The sequence below is a fragment of the Crocuta crocuta genome, unplaced genomic scaffold (genome assembly GCF_008692635.1).
Source record: "Crocuta crocuta isolate KB4526 unplaced genomic scaffold, BGI_CrCroc_1.0 scaffold278, whole genome shotgun sequence".
Classification (NCBI taxonomy): domain Eukaryota; kingdom Metazoa; phylum Chordata; class Mammalia; order Carnivora; family Hyaenidae; genus Crocuta; species Crocuta crocuta.
The window spans coordinates 1,440,487-1,458,804 of record NW_027532173.1 but is presented as its reverse complement, the minus strand read 5'-3'; the positions used below and the strand labels follow the sequence as shown (position 1 = coordinate 1,458,804).

At 37.3% G+C, this 18,318-nt stretch overlaps 1 protein-coding gene across 5 annotated transcripts in view; it reads left to right on the top strand.

Annotated features, from left to right (window-relative positions):
- The window catches only part of ATM (ATM serine/threonine kinase), a 124,243-nt gene that overhangs the window by 35,743 nt on the left and 70,182 nt on the right, over positions 1 to 18,318 (top strand). For 3 of the 5 annotated variants that reach the window (XM_077777446.1, XM_077777445.1, XM_077777447.1), the window contains exons 16-23: positions 477 to 566; positions 2,085 to 2,256; positions 3,502 to 3,701; positions 9,882 to 9,964; positions 10,060 to 10,215; positions 10,896 to 10,971; positions 11,101 to 11,231; positions 12,970 to 13,090. In XM_077777446.1, coding sequence (XP_077633572.1) covers positions 477 to 566; positions 2,085 to 2,256; positions 3,502 to 3,701; positions 9,882 to 9,964; positions 10,060 to 10,215; positions 10,896 to 10,971; positions 11,101 to 11,231; positions 12,970 to 13,090 — 1,029 coding nt within the window. Of the gene's footprint in view, positions 1 to 476; positions 567 to 2,084; positions 2,257 to 3,501; positions 3,702 to 9,881; positions 9,965 to 10,059; positions 10,216 to 10,895; positions 10,972 to 11,100; positions 11,232 to 12,969; positions 13,091 to 18,318 lie in introns of those variants that run through there. The other 2 variants (XM_077777448.1, XM_077777449.1) reach the window with 2 other exon arrangements.

The window sequence follows — 18,318 nt, the reverse complement described above, 5'->3', positions numbered from 1 at the left end:
ATATGTTTCTTGAATGCTAACAGTAACTACATGGCTATATAACAATATTACCAGCACATATATTTGAATTTTTAATGTGTTTTCTTTCTTTCTTTCTTTCTTTCTTTCTTTCTTTCTTTCTTTCTTTCTTTCTTTCTTTCTTTCTTTCTTTTAACTAAATAGGGAAGGAGAGAAATGGAAGAATAAATCCTAACTTACAGTTATTACTTATGTTTAGGGTCAGTACTTGGTATTTTACTTGAATGTTTATACACAATATACTTAAGTGCGGTATACTTATTAGTCTAAGAAAAAAGGTTAGTGTTTTTGAGACACTTGTCTTGGCCCTAATAGTAAACTCATCACCCCTGCTTCTTATGGTAGAGAATTTCCAATGTAGAAGAATATCTGTATTTCATTTAAGATAGAGAAAGTCTCTGCCAAGAATAACTTTTTGTGTTTTTGTTTGCTTATGCTTTTATTTGTCTTCATTACAGCCCAGTCCCAGTAAGATTGCATCTGGATTTTTCCTGCGATTGTTGACATCAAAGCTCATGAATGATGTTGCAGATATTTGTAGAAGTTTAGTAAGTATGCGTGTTTTACCACCCTGTTTCATTGACTCTAAGATTCTTTTTTCATTGATACCTCTCTTCAGTAGGGACACATCTCACAATATCTGGCACCGTATATATTTTAAAATGTGGAGGGGTGTCTGGGTGGCTCAGTTGGTTAAGCGTCTGACTTTGGCTCAGGTCATGATCTCACGGTTCGTGGGTTTGAGCCCTGCGTCAGGCTCTGTGCTGACAGCTCAGAGCCTGGATCCTGCTTCAGATTCTGTGTGTCCCTCTCTATCTGACCTTCCCCTGCTCACACTCTCACTCTCTCTCCGAAATAAAAAAAAATTTTAAAAATGTGGAAATTGAAGTTATTTGGTTTTGGAAGGGAATGTATTCTTTGCTTCTTAATATCAGTGCATACTGGTTCCTTTCAGTTTTTCAATAATTAGTAATAGATTGAATGATTGTAAACTAATCGTCTAGGTTTATACTTATTTCTACGTAACACTGTACCAGAATTCAAAATAATTGTTTATCTTTAAAAGCAAAAACAAAAATTGTGTTCAACAAGCAACACATTCTCATCATGGTACTTACTTTTCTTTCACAAAAATGGGCTTTTGCTACATGTATTCTTTTGTCTAAAACAGTGCCTGGCAGACACACACAGTAGATACTCAAGTATATGTTGAATGAAAAAGTATTTTGTAATTTGGTTATTTTCACTCAGTTATAAATCTTGGTCATTTTTCTATGTTGTTACATGCTGCTGTTTTTTACTTTTTTTTTTTTTTTTACAGTAGTATTGTATCTCATTATACGGGAATGGTATATATGTATTTTTAGCCCATCTAACCTTACCATTAGATGTGGTTTCTATTTTTTTGTTATTGTTACAAAGAATTCTGTGGTAAAGATTCTTGTGTTTTTGTCTACTTTACGTGTGCCTATGATGAACGTAGGATAAATTCTAGCAGTGGAATTGCTTCTTTAAAAGGAATGCGAATTTTACTTTTTGATGGATGTTGTTCCTTTCCTCGAAAAGAGTCATACACATTTATGCTTTTCCCATGTGCTCATCAGATTTGGGTATTAAAAAGCTTAATGTAAGAAATTATTTTTAAAGCTTGCATAGTATTGTTGTATATACATATTACAGTTTATCCATTTTTAATTAAGAAACATTTTTTTAATGTTTTATTTATTAGAGAGAGAGAGAGAGAGACAGCGTGAGCAGGGGAGGGTCAGAGAGGGAGGAAGATACAGAATCTAAAACAGACTCAGGCTCTGAGCTAGCTGTCAACAGAGAGCCCGACGCAGGGCTCGAACCCACAAACTATGAGATCGTAACTTAAGCCGAAGTCGGACGCTTAGCCGACTGAGCTACCCAGGCACCCCTATCCGTTTTTTATTGTTACACATTTCATAGACAAAATACTGCAGCGTTCATACACATGGATCTTGAATTGTTCGATTAGGTGAATTTTAACTACACATGCTTATGGAAGAAGCCGGTTTGAACATCTTTGTTTTTCTTCTTTGAAGGCATCATTTACCAGAAAGCCGTTTGACTATGGAGAAGTAGAATCACTGGAAGATGATGCTGATGCAAGTCTGATGGAGGGAGAGGATCAGTCATCCATGAACCTATTCAGTGAAGACCCAGCCGCTAGTGTTAGCGATGCTAACGTATCTGGAGAGGCCCAGAGTACTATTGGTACATACACCTTTACTGCTTGGGATTTCTTTTCCTCTCTGCATTGATTGGCTTTATGAAAGGCCTCATAGATACCAGTCTTATGCTCATTTTATTTTCCCTTATATAGTCCATTGGGATTGGTTTCCTCCTATGTACATTAGGTTTCTATGATTTTGAACTGAATTCATTAGTTACCTGGGTCATTCTTCATGTAAGGAATTTAAAATGGATGATTTGGAAAATAGAAAGTAGGAGAGTGAAAACAACCCTGGGGCCATGACTTTGAACCTTTTTCTGTTCTTGAAATCAGCATCAATGTTCGGATTTTTTTTATGCCTTCATCTCCTTTTAACAACTGTAAGCATTTTTTTCATTAAGCTATATTGATAATTATACATTTTCTTTTTAATTTTTTTAATGTTTATTTTTTAAAAAAAATTTTTTTTTTTTTAATGTTTTATTTATTTCTAGGAGAGAGAGAGACAGCATGAGCAGGGGAGGGTCAGAGAGAGAGGGAGTCACAGACTCTGAAACAGGCTCCAGGTTCTGAGCTGGCTGTAAGCAGAGAGCCCGACGCGGGGCTCGAACCCACGAACCGCGAGATCATGACCCAAGCGAAAGTCGGACGCTTAACCGACTAAGCCACCCAGGCGCCCCTTTAATGTTTATTTTTAAGAGAGGGAGGGAAACAGAGAGAGAGAGACAGAGTGCAAGCGGGGGAGGGGCAGAGAGAGAGGGAGACACGGAATCTGAAGCAGCTCCAGGCTCTGAGTTGTCAGCACAGAGCCCAACATGGAGCTTGAACCCACAAACCGTGAGATGGTGACCTGAGCTGAAGTCGGATGCTTAACTGACTGAGCCATCCAGGTGCCCCGATAATTATCCTTTTTAATGGCTTCATAATATCTCAGTTAACTTACATACCATAATTCACTTGACCATTTTTATTGTCAGAAGTTTGGGCTTCTTTCTGTTTGGCTATAATTAGCAGTGCTGCCCCAGTGAGTGTTGTCCGTATACATTTCCCCATAGATTATTTCTTGATGACAGAATCCTAGGGTAACTTTTCATGAAGAATTTTGAAGCTTTTAGTGTTTAATCACTTTCACCATAATTTTGCTTTCCATAGACTTTGATGTGTCTGTCTCTCTCTGTTTTACGTGTGTGTGTGTTTTTGTAGACTGGAAAATGTTTGAGTTAATGTTCAGTATATGTGTTGGTTGTGTCCGTCTCTTAGTTTTAATAAGTGCTTTTTATTTTCAGGTGCCATGAATCCTTTAGCTGAAGAACATCTATCAAAGCAAGATCTACTTTTCCTCGACATGCTCAAGTTCTTGTGTATGTGTGTAACTACCGCTCAGACCAACACTGTGTCATTCAGAGCGGCTGATATTCGGAGGAAATTGTTAATGTTAATTGATTCTAGCATGCTAGACCCTGCTAAATCCCTCCATCTACACATGGTGAGTTCAGGGAAAGTGACACACCTTCTATTCCATCTGATGTTGCTGGGTAAATGTAATAGAGTATATGGTACTGTTGGTGGCTTGAAACTGCTTCCTTGAGGAACAAATCTGATGCCAGTAATAAAAAAAATGCTAGTTAACAAAAATGCTCGTTATAAAAATATAAAAGTCTGATGCTAGTTATTTATTTTTTATTTTTGAGAGTCAGAGAGAGACAGTGCGAGCAGGGAAGGGTCAGAGAGAAAGGGAGATAAAGAATCCAAAGACAGGCTCCTAACTAGCTCCTAGAGCTAGCTGTCAGCACAGAGCCTGATGCGGGCCTTGAACCCACGAGCCATGAGATCATGACCTGAGCCGAAGTCGGATGCTTAACTGACTGAGCCACCCAGGCGCCCCAATGATAGTTATAAAATAGACTTTTTCTTTTCATGTACTGTGAAAATTTTAAGTGGATACTGAAACATTACAACTTGGATGGACTTTAGATAGATTTATTATAAGTTTCTTTAAAGTAGACCAGGAAACACAGACTCTAACGTAAAAATAGTCCATAACCTTGTAGTTGAATTCTGAGTCTTGCCGTGACCTTATTTACATACTTTAGATATAATTTCAAAATGACAGTAAAGTTAGGATACTACAGGAATTCCCATTTTGCCTTCATACACTTCCACAGTTAATGTTTTACCACATCTGCCTTTTTAATAATACTGTATCCTTACCTCAAATTGTCATGCGTTTTCAGTCTCTTTCAATCTGGAATAATTCCTTAGTCTTTCCTTAGGACGTTCATGTTTTTGATGAGTATAGGCACTTGTCCTTTTCTTTTTTTCTCTTTCCTATACCACCCAGTGCTCTTCACAACAGTTACCCTCCCAGTACCCATCAGGCATCTGGCCCGGCCCCTGCCCACCTCCCTTCTTCCCTTCCAGCAACCCTCAGTTTCTTTGTGGTTAAGAGTCTCTTTTATAGTTTGCCCCTCCCCCTCCCCCCACGCATCCCTTCAAATCAGTATGTTTTTTTTTAATGTTTATTTGTTTTGAGAGAGATTGTTGGGGGAGAGAGAAGAAATGAATGAATGGGTGAGGGGCAGAGAGAGAGAGAGAGAAAGAGAGAATCCCAAGCAGGCTCGATGCTGTCAGTGCAGAGGTCAGTGTAGGGTTGCACTCCACTAACCTTGATATTATGACCTGAGCCAAAATCAAGAATCACGCAACCAATTGAGCCACCCAGGCACCCCTCGAATCAGTATTTTTATATCCTTCAGGTAAATACCTACTAGTGCAATCACTAGGTCATAGGGTAGTTGTATTCATAACTTTTTGAGAAACCTTCATACTGTTTTCCAGAGTGGCTACCCCACTTTGCATCCCCATCAACAGTGTAAAAGGGTTCTACTTTCTCCTTATGTGAGCCAATACCTCTTGTTTCCTCTGTTGTTAATTTTAGCCATTCTGACAGGTATGAGGTGATATCTCACTGTGATTTTAATTTGCATTTCCCTGATGATGAGTGATGTCGAGCATCTTTTCGGTGTCTATTAGCCATCTGGATGTCTTCTTTGGAAAGATGTACATTCATATCTTCTGCCCATTTCTTAACTGGATTATTTATTTTTTTGGGTGTTGAGTTTGCTAAGTTCTTAAAGATTTTGGATACTAACCCTTTATCAAATTTTCCGTTTACAAATATCTTCTTCTATTCCATAGGATGCCCTTTAGTTTTGTTGATTGTTTCCTTCACTGTGTAGAAGCCTTATATTTTGATGAAGTCCGAATACTTCATTTTTGTTTTTGTTTCCCTTGCTTCCGGAGAAATGTCTAGTAAGAAGTTGCTGTGGCCGAGGTGAAAGAGTTTGCTGCTTATGTTCCCCTCTAGCATTTTGATGGTTTCCTGTTTTACATTTAGGTCCTTCGTCCATTGTGAATTTTTGTGTATGGTATAAGAAAGTGGTCCAGTTTTATTCTGTATGTTGCTGTCCAGTTTTACCAACACCATTTGCTGAAGAGACTGTCTTTTTTCCATTGAATATTCTTTCCTGCTTTTTTGAAGATAAGTTGACCGTGTAATTGTGGGTTCATTTCTCAGTGTTCTATTCTGTTCCATTGACCTATGTGTCTGATTTTGTGCCAGTACCATACTGCTTGGACGACTACAGCTTTGTAGTATTGCATGAAATCTGAAATGGTGATGACTCCTGTTTTTTCTTTTCCAGGATTGCTTTGTCCATTTCAGGTCTTTTACCAATTTTAGGATTGTTTTAGCTCTGTGAACAATGCTGGTTGTATTTTGATAGGAATTGCATTAAATGTATAGATTGCATTGAATAGCATTGACTTTTTTTAAATATGTTTATTTATTTCTAGGAGAGAGAGAGAGAGAGAGACAGCGTGAGCAGGGGAGGGTCAGAGAGAGAGGGAGATACAGACTCTGAAATAGGCTCCAGGCTCTGAGCTGGCAGTCAGCACAGAGCCCGACGCGGGGCTCGAACCCACGAACCGTGAGATCATGACCTAAGCAAAAGTTGGACACCTAACCGACTAAGCCACCCAGGCGCCCCTGAATAGCATTGACATTTTAACAATATTTGTTCTTCTGATCGATGAGCGTGGAATGTTTTTCTTTGTTTCTTCTTCAATTTCTTTCATCAGTGTTTTATAGTTTTCAGACTATAGATCTTTTACCTCTTTGGTAGGTTTATTCCTAGGTATCTTACGGTTTTTGGTATAATTGTAAATAATATCGATTCCTTGATTTCTCTTTCTGATGCTCCATTATTGATGTATAGAAATGCAGCAGGTAGCTAAATTAATTTTGTATCCTGCAACTTCACTGAATTTGTGTATCAGTTCTAGCAATTTTTTGGTAGAGTCTTTCAGACTTTCTGCATGGAGTATCATGTTGGGTGCCTATCCTGAACATTTGGCTTCTTTGCCTGTTTGGATGCCTTGTTTTTCTTGTCGTTGTCTCATTGCTGAGACTCAGACTTCCAGTCTTATGTTAAATAATAGTGATGAGATTGGCCATCCCTGTCTTGGTCCTCACATAGAGGAAGAGCTCAGTTTTTCCCCCATTGAGGATGATGTTAGTTGTGGGTCTTTCACATATGGTCTTTATGAATGTTGACATGTGTTCCCTCTATCCCTACTTTGTTGAGGGTTTGTGTCAAGAATGGATGCTGTACTTTGTCACATACTTTTTTTTTTTTTGCACCTATTGAGAGGTTCATAAGGTTTTTATCATGTCTTTTATTAATGTGATGTATCACATTGGTTGATTTGCAAATACTGCCCCATCCTTGCAGCCCAGGAATAAATCCCATGATGGTGGTGAATGATTATTTTAATGTATTGTTGGATTTGATTTGCTTGTATTTTGTTGAGAATTTTTGCATCAGTGTTCATCAGGGGTATTGGCTTGTAATTCTTTTTTTTTAGTGGAGTCTTTGGTTTTGGAATCAAGGCACTGCTGGCCTTATAGAAGAGTTTGGAAGTTTCCTCCCATTTTTACTTTTTGGAACACTTTGAGAAGAAAATGTATTAATTGTTCTTTAAATGTTTGGTAGAACTTACCTGGCAAGCCATGTGGCTCTGGACTTTTGTTTGTTGTGAGATTTTTGATTTCTGATTCAATTTCTTTGCTGCTTGTGGGCCTGTTCAAATTTTTTGTTGCCTCCTGTTTCAATTTTGATAGTTTATATGTTTCTAGGAGTTTACCTATTTCTTCCAGATTGCCTAAATTGTTGCATATATTTTTTATAATACTCTCTTTTATTGGTTGTATTTCTGTGGTGTTGGTTGTGATCTCTTTCATTTGTGATTTTCTTTATTTGGGTCCTTTCTTTTTTCTTTTTGATAAGTCTAGCTAGGGGTTTATCAGTTTTATTAATTCTATCAAAGAACCAGCTCCTAGTTTCATTGATCTTTTCTGGGTTTTTTGTTTGTTTCTATATTGTTTATTTCTGCTCTGATCTTTATTATTCCCTTCTTCTGTTGGCTTTAGGCTGAAAGCATCAGAAGAAGGGAAATATAACCACTTGTTCTATAGAAGCCCTTACTTTGGGTTTGTTTCATGTTTCCTAATAATTAGATTTAGATTTGGCGCTTTTTTTTTTGAGAATATTAAGAAAGGAATCCCTCTCATGCCCTACCCCCATGAATCTGTCCACCTACTGATCAATATCTTCAATTCCAGTCCGACATCATAGGATTTGTTTTCTTCTCTGTCCATATTTCTAGCTACCTTTTCCAACAGTAAGAAACCTGGCTTCCCACTTAACATTCATATGTTTACTTGTTTACTCAGTATTTTATATGTGACTTAGCTCCTGACCTTGTAAGTCATCTCCTTTGCCCCAACACTAGTGAATGTTCAGGGAGGGCCTCTGATCCCCGCACACGTGCTTGACTGAGCCCTGTGCGATCCCCTAGTTTTGACCCAGGTCTCTAGCCCTGACCAGTGAGCATGGCTCTAAGCTTTTCCTGAGGCTTTGGTGTTTAACGTCAGTTGAAGATACTCCATAACATCACACACATGACTCTCAAAGCAAATATTTAAAACAGTCCAATTTATGTACAGCCCCTCTGGAAAACAGTGTGGAGGTTCCTCAGGAAACTAACAATAGAACTCCCGTATGACCCAGCAATAGCACTGCTAGGAATTTACCCAAGGGATACAGAAATGCTGATGCATAGGAGCACATGTACCCCAATGTTCATAGCAGCACTCTCCACAATAGCTAAAACATGGAAAGAGCCTAAGTGTCCATCAACAGATGAATGGATCAAGAAGATGTGGTTTATCTATACCATGGAATACTACATGGCAATGAGAAACAATGAAATCTGGCCATGTGTAGCAACATGGATGGACCTTGAGGGTGTTATGCTGAGCGAAATAAGTCAGGCAGAGAAGGACAAATATCATATGTTTGCACGTATAGGAGGATTAGGAGGAACTTGACGGAGGAACAAGGGGGAGAAGAAGGGCGGAAATGGTGGGGGAAAGGGAGAGAAGCAAACCATGAGAGACTTTTGAATGCTGACAAAAACTGAGGACTGATGGATGTGGGGGGAGGGGGGGATGGGCATGGAGGAGGACACTTTGGGGATGAGCACTGAGTGTTATGTGGAAACTAATTTGACAATAAACTATTAAAAAAAATAATAATAAAACAGTCCAATTTAATCTTTTATGATAACTGAGAAGGAGGAAGAAACATTTTTCTACACGTGGATGACAGGGAAAATGTCTTCAGATGTCTTACTACAGCTAGGAAATTATTTGGCAGCTCTCAGAAACTGACTGCCTAGTTACCACTACCGTTATTATGCCTGGCAGTTGCTGAGTGGTCCTTGGTAGCCCCAGTACCCTAGAGAACCCTACAAGGCTGCCTTTAGGACGATAAACCAGCGTATTTGACTTTTCCCTGCCCACAACTGTGTCTCCTGTCCAAAATTCCATAGAACGGTTTTTAACCATTGAAGTCTTATCCCTGAACGTTATTTTTAGAGGGTAGGACTATGATGATCATTTCAGATTCTTGCACAGGCTCTGTAAGTCAGCTGTAATCAACAGTGATTACAACTACCTGTTTATTGAATTCCTACAATACATGTTAGACATTTATATTCATTCCCTTTAACCCTCAGTAATCTGGGCATGTAAGTGCCCTGTCCACATTTTACAGGTGAGACTACAAGGCATGTTGGTTTTTTTTTTTTAATGTTTTATTTATTTCTAGGAGAGAGAGAGAGAGAGACAGCGTGAGCAGGGGAGGGTCAGAGAGAGAGGGAGGCACAGACTGAAACAGGCTCCAGGCTCTGAGCTGGCAGTCAGCACAGAGCCCGACGCGGGGCTCGAACCCACGAACTGTGAGATCATGACCTAAGCGAAAGTCGGACGCTTAACCGACTAAGCCACCCAGGCGCCCCACAAGGCATGTTTTTTAACCACACAAGTAACAGGTTGTAGTGCGGGGATTTGAGTCCAGCTCTGTTTGACCTCAGACTCTTTTTATTACTATATTGCCTCTTTTACAGATTCACTGGTCTTTGTGTGTGTGTGTGTGTGTACGTGTGCGTGCATTAATGTATGGATTTATGATTACATGTTTATACTTATTTAAGCAAATGACCTGTAGAAAAAAAAATGATTTTCCCCCCTCAACTATCTTAGTATCTAGTACTTTTAAAGGAGCTTCCTGGAGAAGAACATCCTTTGCCAATGGAAGAGGTTGTTGAACTCCTAAAGCCGCTATCGTAAGAAATTAAAACCATGTGTTATGTTCATTTTAAATTTATTAAGTAACTGGTGTGTTCTGCTGTACTTAAAAGTTAAACTTTTTCCACTACAGCAACGTGTGTTCTTTGTATCGCCGTGACCAGGATGTTTGTAAAACAGTTTTAAACCACGTCGTTCCCATTGTGACGAACCTGTGTGAAGGCAGTATGGACGCTGAAAACACAAGGGACGCTCAGGGGCAGTTTCTAACAGTGATTGGAGCGTTTTGGTAGGTGCGCAGTGTTTTGTGGAGTTCTCAACTTTCTTTTGCTACTCTAGAAGCACTTGCTAACTTTGCCTTTCTGTATTCGTGATTTATTCTAATCCTTGAATGTGAGTATATCCATCTTTTAACAGGAGCAGCATGTAATTTCTGTTTCCTTCCTGATTGCTTGAACAACAGTGAACACTGTGACCTTGTCACCAATGTGTGTGTGCAGTCAGCAGTGTGACATGACACGATGCGAGTTTTATGCTACTTACACAGGAGCACATATATGTAATTTAGGGCCCTCCTCGCACTTGATTGATAAGGACTTCTGAATCAGTATAGAGTGTGGTTTTGATATATTTGATATAAAAACAAAACTTTACAGATGTTTTCCTTTTAAAGCAAGTTTATAAATAACGTGGTTCGCTGAAGTGTAACAGCCCCCAGATGAGGTGTGAGCCTAGAAAACAAATAATGTACATTAAAATGAACTCCTTTCCAAACTAGCTTCTTTTCTTTGGAGTTTTTTTTTAGAAGCTGAGAATATTGGCATATACTACATAATGAGAATTAAATTTAGTATGGAAAGAAATTTTCGAAGAAACTTCGACTAAGTATGATATTCAGTGATTTTTTTTTTTTTGACTGAGCTTTTAGTGGAATAATTATTTGACTTTGAAACACTTACTTTATTTCAGGCACTTAGCAAAGGAGGGGAAGTGCACATTCTCTGTAAGAATGGCACTGGTAAAATGCCTTAAGACTTTGCTTGAGGTGAGTTATTCCACGTCAACTACTAATAAGGTCTCTATTGAGATTTTCAAGGTAGCCTTTGTTTCTGTTTGTTAATGGGTAATTTTTTGTCTTAGTATTTCATATTTAACATTAGCTCTTTTCCCATAGGCTGATCCTTATTCAAAATGGGCTATTCTTAATGCAGTGGGCAAAGAGTTTCCTGTGAACGAAGTATTTCCACATTTTCTTGCTGATAATCATCATCAAGTTAGCATGTTGGCCGCAGCGTCCATCAATAGGTAATGGGACCCGTACTCGTGGTGTGTCTGAAGTGCCGCAGACAGCACCGTCCTGTAGGGCACAGTCACGGGTCTGTAGTCGTGATACTGAGAGGCGCTGACATTGACTGGGCATATGCTGTAGGCTTGGCATTTATGTGTTCTCATAATTCTGACAAGTCTATCCCTTAGATGCTATTATTTTCCCCATTTTATATGTGAAGAGCGTGGCTCAGAGAGAAAGTAACTTACTCCGTGTAGTACAGCCAGTGAGTGGTTGAGTTGAATAAGATGTGTCTCCTACCACTTCCAGAAGGTATTGAATGTTTGGATGTCACTGTGATTTTATATGAGTTTGTAAAATGAAGATGGGCACATTTTGTTTTGTGCTAATTACGATTATATTTATTTGAGTGAACGCACAGTCAGGCGCTGGAGTGATTCTGTCATGTAGACCTGTTTTATGTTTGAGGACTTGAAGGAGCAACAGTAATTTCTTAGGACTGCATGGTTATCAGGTTGTTCAGCATTTTTGAACACTTGAAATGCTATATTCTTATACATTTAGCTAAAATATAAGCTGCTACAAGGCCTTGGCTTTTTATCTGTTTTGTGAGTTGCTATATTACTCAGCACCAAAGACCATAATCAGCATTTGGTAGGTGTTCAGTAATTTATAACATAAATGAATGTTTGAAAAAGGAAGTTACATTATGCTTTAAAATCCTCAACACTGAAAATCACTTGAGTAACTTTACTATTCAGGTGTAAGTGACCAATAATTAAAGATTGCTGTCACATACATGTGTATGTGACACATACATGTGTGTGTTAGATAACCTGATGTGTGCAAAGTTTGAACGTGCTGACAGTAGTATTTTCACGGATCAGAATTGTGTCCCAATTCCTTGTATTATGGAATTCTATTCAGGACTTACATTGTTAGGATTGCACCGGAATGTGAGCTTTACCTCAGGTCCTTACGAGATGGAAAATATACACCCAAGTTAGAGATCTGGAGTGATAGAGAACCCTAATTTAAGTGTAATAAAGCAGTGTAGCGATGTCTTTGTAAAACCTCTGTAAGATTTCAAAACTATATAAATTCAAGAATGGCATGAATATAACATTTGTTGGGATTTTTTTGTTTTTTGATTATTAACTTCTTTGATACTTAATATTGAGCTATTTTAAGAGATGTTAGAGAAATTGGAGGAGTCAGAGGAACACCAAAAAGTATAAAAGCTTTGGTTACTAAAAAAGCATAAACGACAAAATTGATGAAAGAATTATCCTTACATATATATGATAGGATATTATGCAGAAAGCGCGGGTCACCTCTTCTCCATCATGTAAAAAAAATTAAGATCATCAAGACATAAAGCTGTCCACTTTGATGTGTAAGATCACTTTTTTTTTCAATTAGAGCAAATGGACAGGAGTCTGAAGCATCTTCTAATTGGAGTTTGGGGGATAATTTTTCTTTATGGTCTGGTTTGAGTTTAGGACTGTTTATGTTTGGGCAGTAAGCTAACAGATCTTTTGAGACTCTTTCAGTTCTGGGAGAAAATGGAATATATGTTATTAAGCTGCGGATCTGAACCTGTTTAAATGGTTCAGATTTCAGTAGTTTTTTGAAAGAAGACCCAGTATGTTAGTGTGTATCACAGAGTGATTTTATTGTGTCCAATAGTACCCTTTGGAAAGTTGTGTTTAACATACGTTATTTCACTGTTTACTTTTTTTTTTTTTTTTTAAGATTATTCCAGGATATGAAGCACGGAGGTTCTGCCACATTATTGAAAGCACTTCCTTTGAAACTTCAGCAAACAGCTTTTGAAAATGCATACTCGAAAGCTCTGGAAGGAATGAGAGAAGTGGTAATTTTAACAATGCATACCTGCTAGTATCAATTCTTATATGTATGCCATATACTATTTTACCAAGTGTGGTCTAAGACAGCATCCGCTGGTTTACAGAACAACTGTATGAATTAATTGAAATTGCCTTATTATAGGTTAGACTTGGTCCAATAATGGCAATTTCTTTGGTTCAATTTTCTTGTACTATTTTTGTGGGAAAAACAAAATTTACTCTGTATAAATGGCTTCCTTTTTTAAAAGTTTTTAGTTAAGGGGTGGCTGATTGCTTAAGTATCTGACTCTTGATTTTGGCTCAGGTCCTGATCTCACAGTTCATGATTTTGGGGCTCTGCGCTGACAGTCTGGAGCCTATTTTTGGGATTCCCTCTCTCCCTCTCTTCTCTGCTGCTCCCCTACTAATGCAGTGTCTGTCTCCCTCAAAATAAGTAAACTTTGAAAAAGAAATCTTTTTAAATTGAAGTATAGTTAACATACAATGTTATATTAGTTTCATATATATGACATAATGGTTTAACAATTACATACATTACTTAGTGCTTATGATAAATATAGTCACCATAAAACATTATTATAATATTACTGAGTATATTCCCTGTGCTGTATTTTTCATCCCTGTGACTTACTTTATAGATGGAAGTTTGTGCCTCTTAATCTCCATTCTCTCTTTCATCCATTCCTTCACCTACCTCCTCTCTGCTAGCCATTACTTTTCTGTATTTAAGAGTCTGATTTTTTATTTGTTCACTTGAAGTGAAATCATATGGTGTTTGTGTTACTTTGATTTATTTCACTTAGCATAATACTGCCTAGGTCCATCCATGTTGTTGCAGAAGTCAAGATCTCATTCTTTTTTGTGGCTGAATAATACTCCATTGCACCCACCTGCCCTCTCTTTCACCATGTATTCTTTATCCATTCATTTGTCAGTGGACACTTGGGTTAGTTCCATCACTTGGAGATTATAAATAATGCATAGGGGTATGTATATCTTTCAAATTAGTGTTTTTGTTTCTTTGGGTAAGTACCCACTGGTGAAATTATTGGATCATAAAGGATTCCTATTTTTAATTTTTTGAAGAACCTTATACTGTTTTCCACAGTAGCTGTACCATTTTACATTCCCACCAACAGTGCACAGGATTCCTTTTCTCCAAATCCTTGCTAATATTTGTTATTTCTGATTTTCTTGGTACTGGCCATTGTGACAGGTGTGAGGTGATGGCTCATTGTGGTTTTGGTTTGCATTTCCCTGATGATGAGTGACGTTGAGCATCTTTTCATGTGTTTGTTGGCCATCTGTATGTCTTTAGAGAAATGTCTATTTAGGTTCTCTGCTCATCTTTTAATCAAATTGTTCTTCATGTGTTAAATTGTACAAGTTCTCTGTATATATTGGATGCTAATTCATTATCAGATATATCACTTGCATATATCTTTTTCCATTCAATAGGTTCTTTCAGTTTTGTTGATGGTTTCCTTCCTTTGGTGTAGAAAGCCTGTTAATTTTGGTGTTCTCCCAATAGTTTATTTTTGCTTTAGTTTTCTTTGCCTGAATTGATACACAGGAAACTATTGCTAAGGTCATTGTCCAAGAGAATACTGCCAATGTTTTCTTTTAGGAATTTTATGGCTTCAGGCCTCACGTTTAAACTCTTCATCCATTTGGAGTTTATTTTTGTATATGGTGTTAGTGGTCCAGTTAGTGGTCCAGTTTTATTCTTTAGCATAGAGCTGTCCAGTTTTCCCCACACCATTTTATTGAAGATACTATTTGTTTCCCATTGTATATTCTTACCCCCTGTGTCATAGACTAATTAACCATGTAAGTTTTCTGGCCTCTTGGTTCTGTTGCCTTGATCGTATATCTTTTTTTATGTCAGTACCATACTGTTTTGATTACTGTGGTTGTGATACCTCTGGTTTTGTTCTTTTTCAAGACTGTTTTGGTTATTCAGAGTCTTTTCCGGTCCCATACAAACTTTATAAGATTATTTGTTCCAGTTCTGTGACAAATACTGTTGGTATTTTGATAGGGATTACATTGGATCTGTAGATTGCTTTGAGTAGTATGGACATTTTGACAGTATTCTTCCAGTATGAGAGCATGACATATATTTCCATTTTTCTGTGTCATTTTCAATTTCTTTCATTAATACCTTATATTTTCAGGGTATAGGTCTTTCACCTCCTTGGTTAAATTTACGCCTAGGTATTTTATTCTTTTTGGTATAATTGTAAATGGTATTGTTTTCTTAGGTTCTCTTTCTACTACTTTGTTATTAGTGTATAAAAAATTGCAGCAGATTTCTGTGTATACATTTTGTATCCTGCAATAGTATACTGAATTCATTTATGAGTTCTAATGGTCTTCTTCCTTACCAATTAAAATGCCTTTTAATTCATGTCTGGTTGCTACAGTAGGGCTTCCACTACTGTGTTCAATAAAAATGGTACGAGTGGACACTTTTTATTTGTGCCTGATCTTAGAGGAAATGCTTTCAGTTTTTCACCATTGAGTATAATGTTAGCTGCAGGGTTTTCATATATAGCCTTTATTGTATTGAGGTTTGTTCCCCCAAACCCTCTTTGTTTAGAGTGTTTATTGTGAAGGATGTTTTATTTTGTTAAATGTTTTTTTGCATCTACTGAGGGGATCATATGGTTTTTATTTTTCCTCTTGTTCATAGTATATATCATATTGATTGATATATAATATTGAACATATATGAATATTGAACCATTATTACATCCCTGAAATAAATCCCCTTGATTGCAGCAAATGGTCTTTTTGATGTATTGTTGAATTTAGTTTGTTATTATTTTTTGGGTAGTTTTGCCTCTTTGTTCATCAGGGAAATTGGTGTGTAGTTCTCTTTTTTGTGTCTGTTTGGTTTTGGTGTCAGGATCTTATAGAATAAATTTGGAAGTTTTCCTTTCTCTTCTAATTTTTGGAGTAGTTTGAGAAGAATAAACATTATCTCTTCTTTAAATGTCTGGTAGAATTCACCTGTGAAGCCATCTGGTTGTGGACATCTGTTTGTTGGGACTTTTTTGATTACTAATTCAATTTCCTTACTAGTAAGCTATTCAAAATTTCTATTTCTTCCTGATTTGGTTTTGGAATTTATCTAGTGTCTAGAAATTTATCCATCTGTTCTCGGTTGTCCAGTTTGTTGGCATGTGATTTTTTTTTTTCTTGATGAATCTGGTTAAAGGTTTATCACTTTTATTGATCTTTTCAAAGAACCAGCCCTTGGTTTCATTGATCTTTTCTGCGGCTGTTGTTGTTATTGTCGTCTCTTTTCTTTATTTCCTCTCCAGTCTTTATTTCCTTCCTTCCACTAGCTTTGGCCTTTGCTTGTTCTACTTTTTCTAGTTCCATTAGGTGTAAAGTTAGGTTGTTTATTTGAGGTTTTTGCTGTTTCTTGAGGTATTGCTATAAATTTCTTTCTTAGACTGCTTTTGCTACATCCCAAAGATTTTGGATCATTGTATTTCCATTTTCTTTTGTTTCCATGTATATTTTTATTTCCTGTCTGTTTTCTTCATTTAGCACTATGTTGTTTAGCCTGTGTGCTCTTGTGTTTTTGTCAGGTTTTTTTAAATTGATTTTATGGTGTTGTGTTTAGAAAAGTTGCTTTATATGATTTCAGTTTTAAAATATTTTTTGTAAGATCTGATTAAAAGTCAATTTAGAGAACTGTGTTCTGATAGGGGAGATCAACTTATGTTGGTGTTCTTTAGGGAGCCTTATGATTCTCATATTTCTTTGTAGAATACTAATATTTCTTAAATGGCAAAATGATCTGAGTGTTAGAATTTATTCACTTATTTATGCCTTGGTATGTTTGTAATAAATATATGAGGTGGCTGATCAGATACTGTCTAATCGGTGATAGCACACACCTTAAAAGGACAGATGCATGAAAGAATGTGAAATTCATAAAAGTTCCAATAGATTAGAAAGATGAATGTGGATAATATTATGGTACTCTTTAAGATTAGCCTGCCTCAAGCAAAAAGGATAAATATTGACATGATAGAAATTCATTTGTAAAAAGTCCTAATAAGTTTTAGATTTTGAGAGCACTTTATGAATCCCATTGCAATAGCTATCAAAAGGAACAAATTCTGTCTTACATGTCATTAATAGAAGCACACTGTCATGGGGCGCCTGGGTGGCTTAGTCGGTTAAGTGTCCCACTTTCGCTTAGGTCATGATCTCGTGGTTCGTGGGTTCGAGCCCCACATCGGGCTCTGTGCTGACTGCCAGCTCAGAGCCTGGACCTTATTTCAGAGTCTGTGACTCCCTCTCTCTCTGACCCTCCCCTGCTCACGTTGTCTCTCTCTCTCTCCTAGAAATAAAACATTTAAAAAAAATTAAAAAAAAAAAAAAAACACACTGTCATGAACAAGCTGATAAACAGAATCTGGGCTCTTTTATACATTATAGAGGGCAGCTGGTATTTTGGGTTTGGTTCTGAGCAGAAGTAGATTAACTAGGATGTTAGAGAGTCTATAGATCTCTCTCTGTCTCTTAAGGAAGTAGTGAAGTAGCTGACTTAGTGGGAACCTCATAGCTATTGTCAAACATGTCAATGAGGGCCATTTGGTAAAGGTTCTTTCTTTTCCTTGTTACAAAAAACCAGAAGTAGGATCATTGGGTGGGAGAGTTTTCTAAGTGTGAAGAGAAACTTTTTTTTAAGATTTTACTTTATTTTATTTAAAAATTTTTTTTAATGTTTATTTTTGAGAGAGAGAAAGAGAGAGAGCAAGCATGAGTTGGGGAGGGGCAGAGAGAGGGGAAGACATGAATCAGAAGCAGGCTTCAGGCTCTGAGCTGTCAGTCCAGAACCTGACACGGGGCTTGAACTCCTGAAGCACAAGATCATGACCTGAGCTAAAGTTGGACACTTAACTGACTGAGCCACCCAGGCACCCCATTTAAGATTTTATTTTTAAGTTATCTCTTCACCCATTGTGGGGCTCAGACTCTGAGATCAAAATCTCACGCTCCAACTGACCAGGCCAGCTAGGTGCCCTGAGAAGCTTTCATCAGTTTTAGCCAGTCAAAAAATTGTTCATATCTATTGAGATATTATAATGATAGGTCATTAAACTAGAAGCATGTATCTTTCTGTCTAGTTCTGTGATTTTATTTTTACCTTTTATTTATTTATTTTTTTTTGAGAGAGAGAGAGTACACGCACTCAAGTGCTTGCACA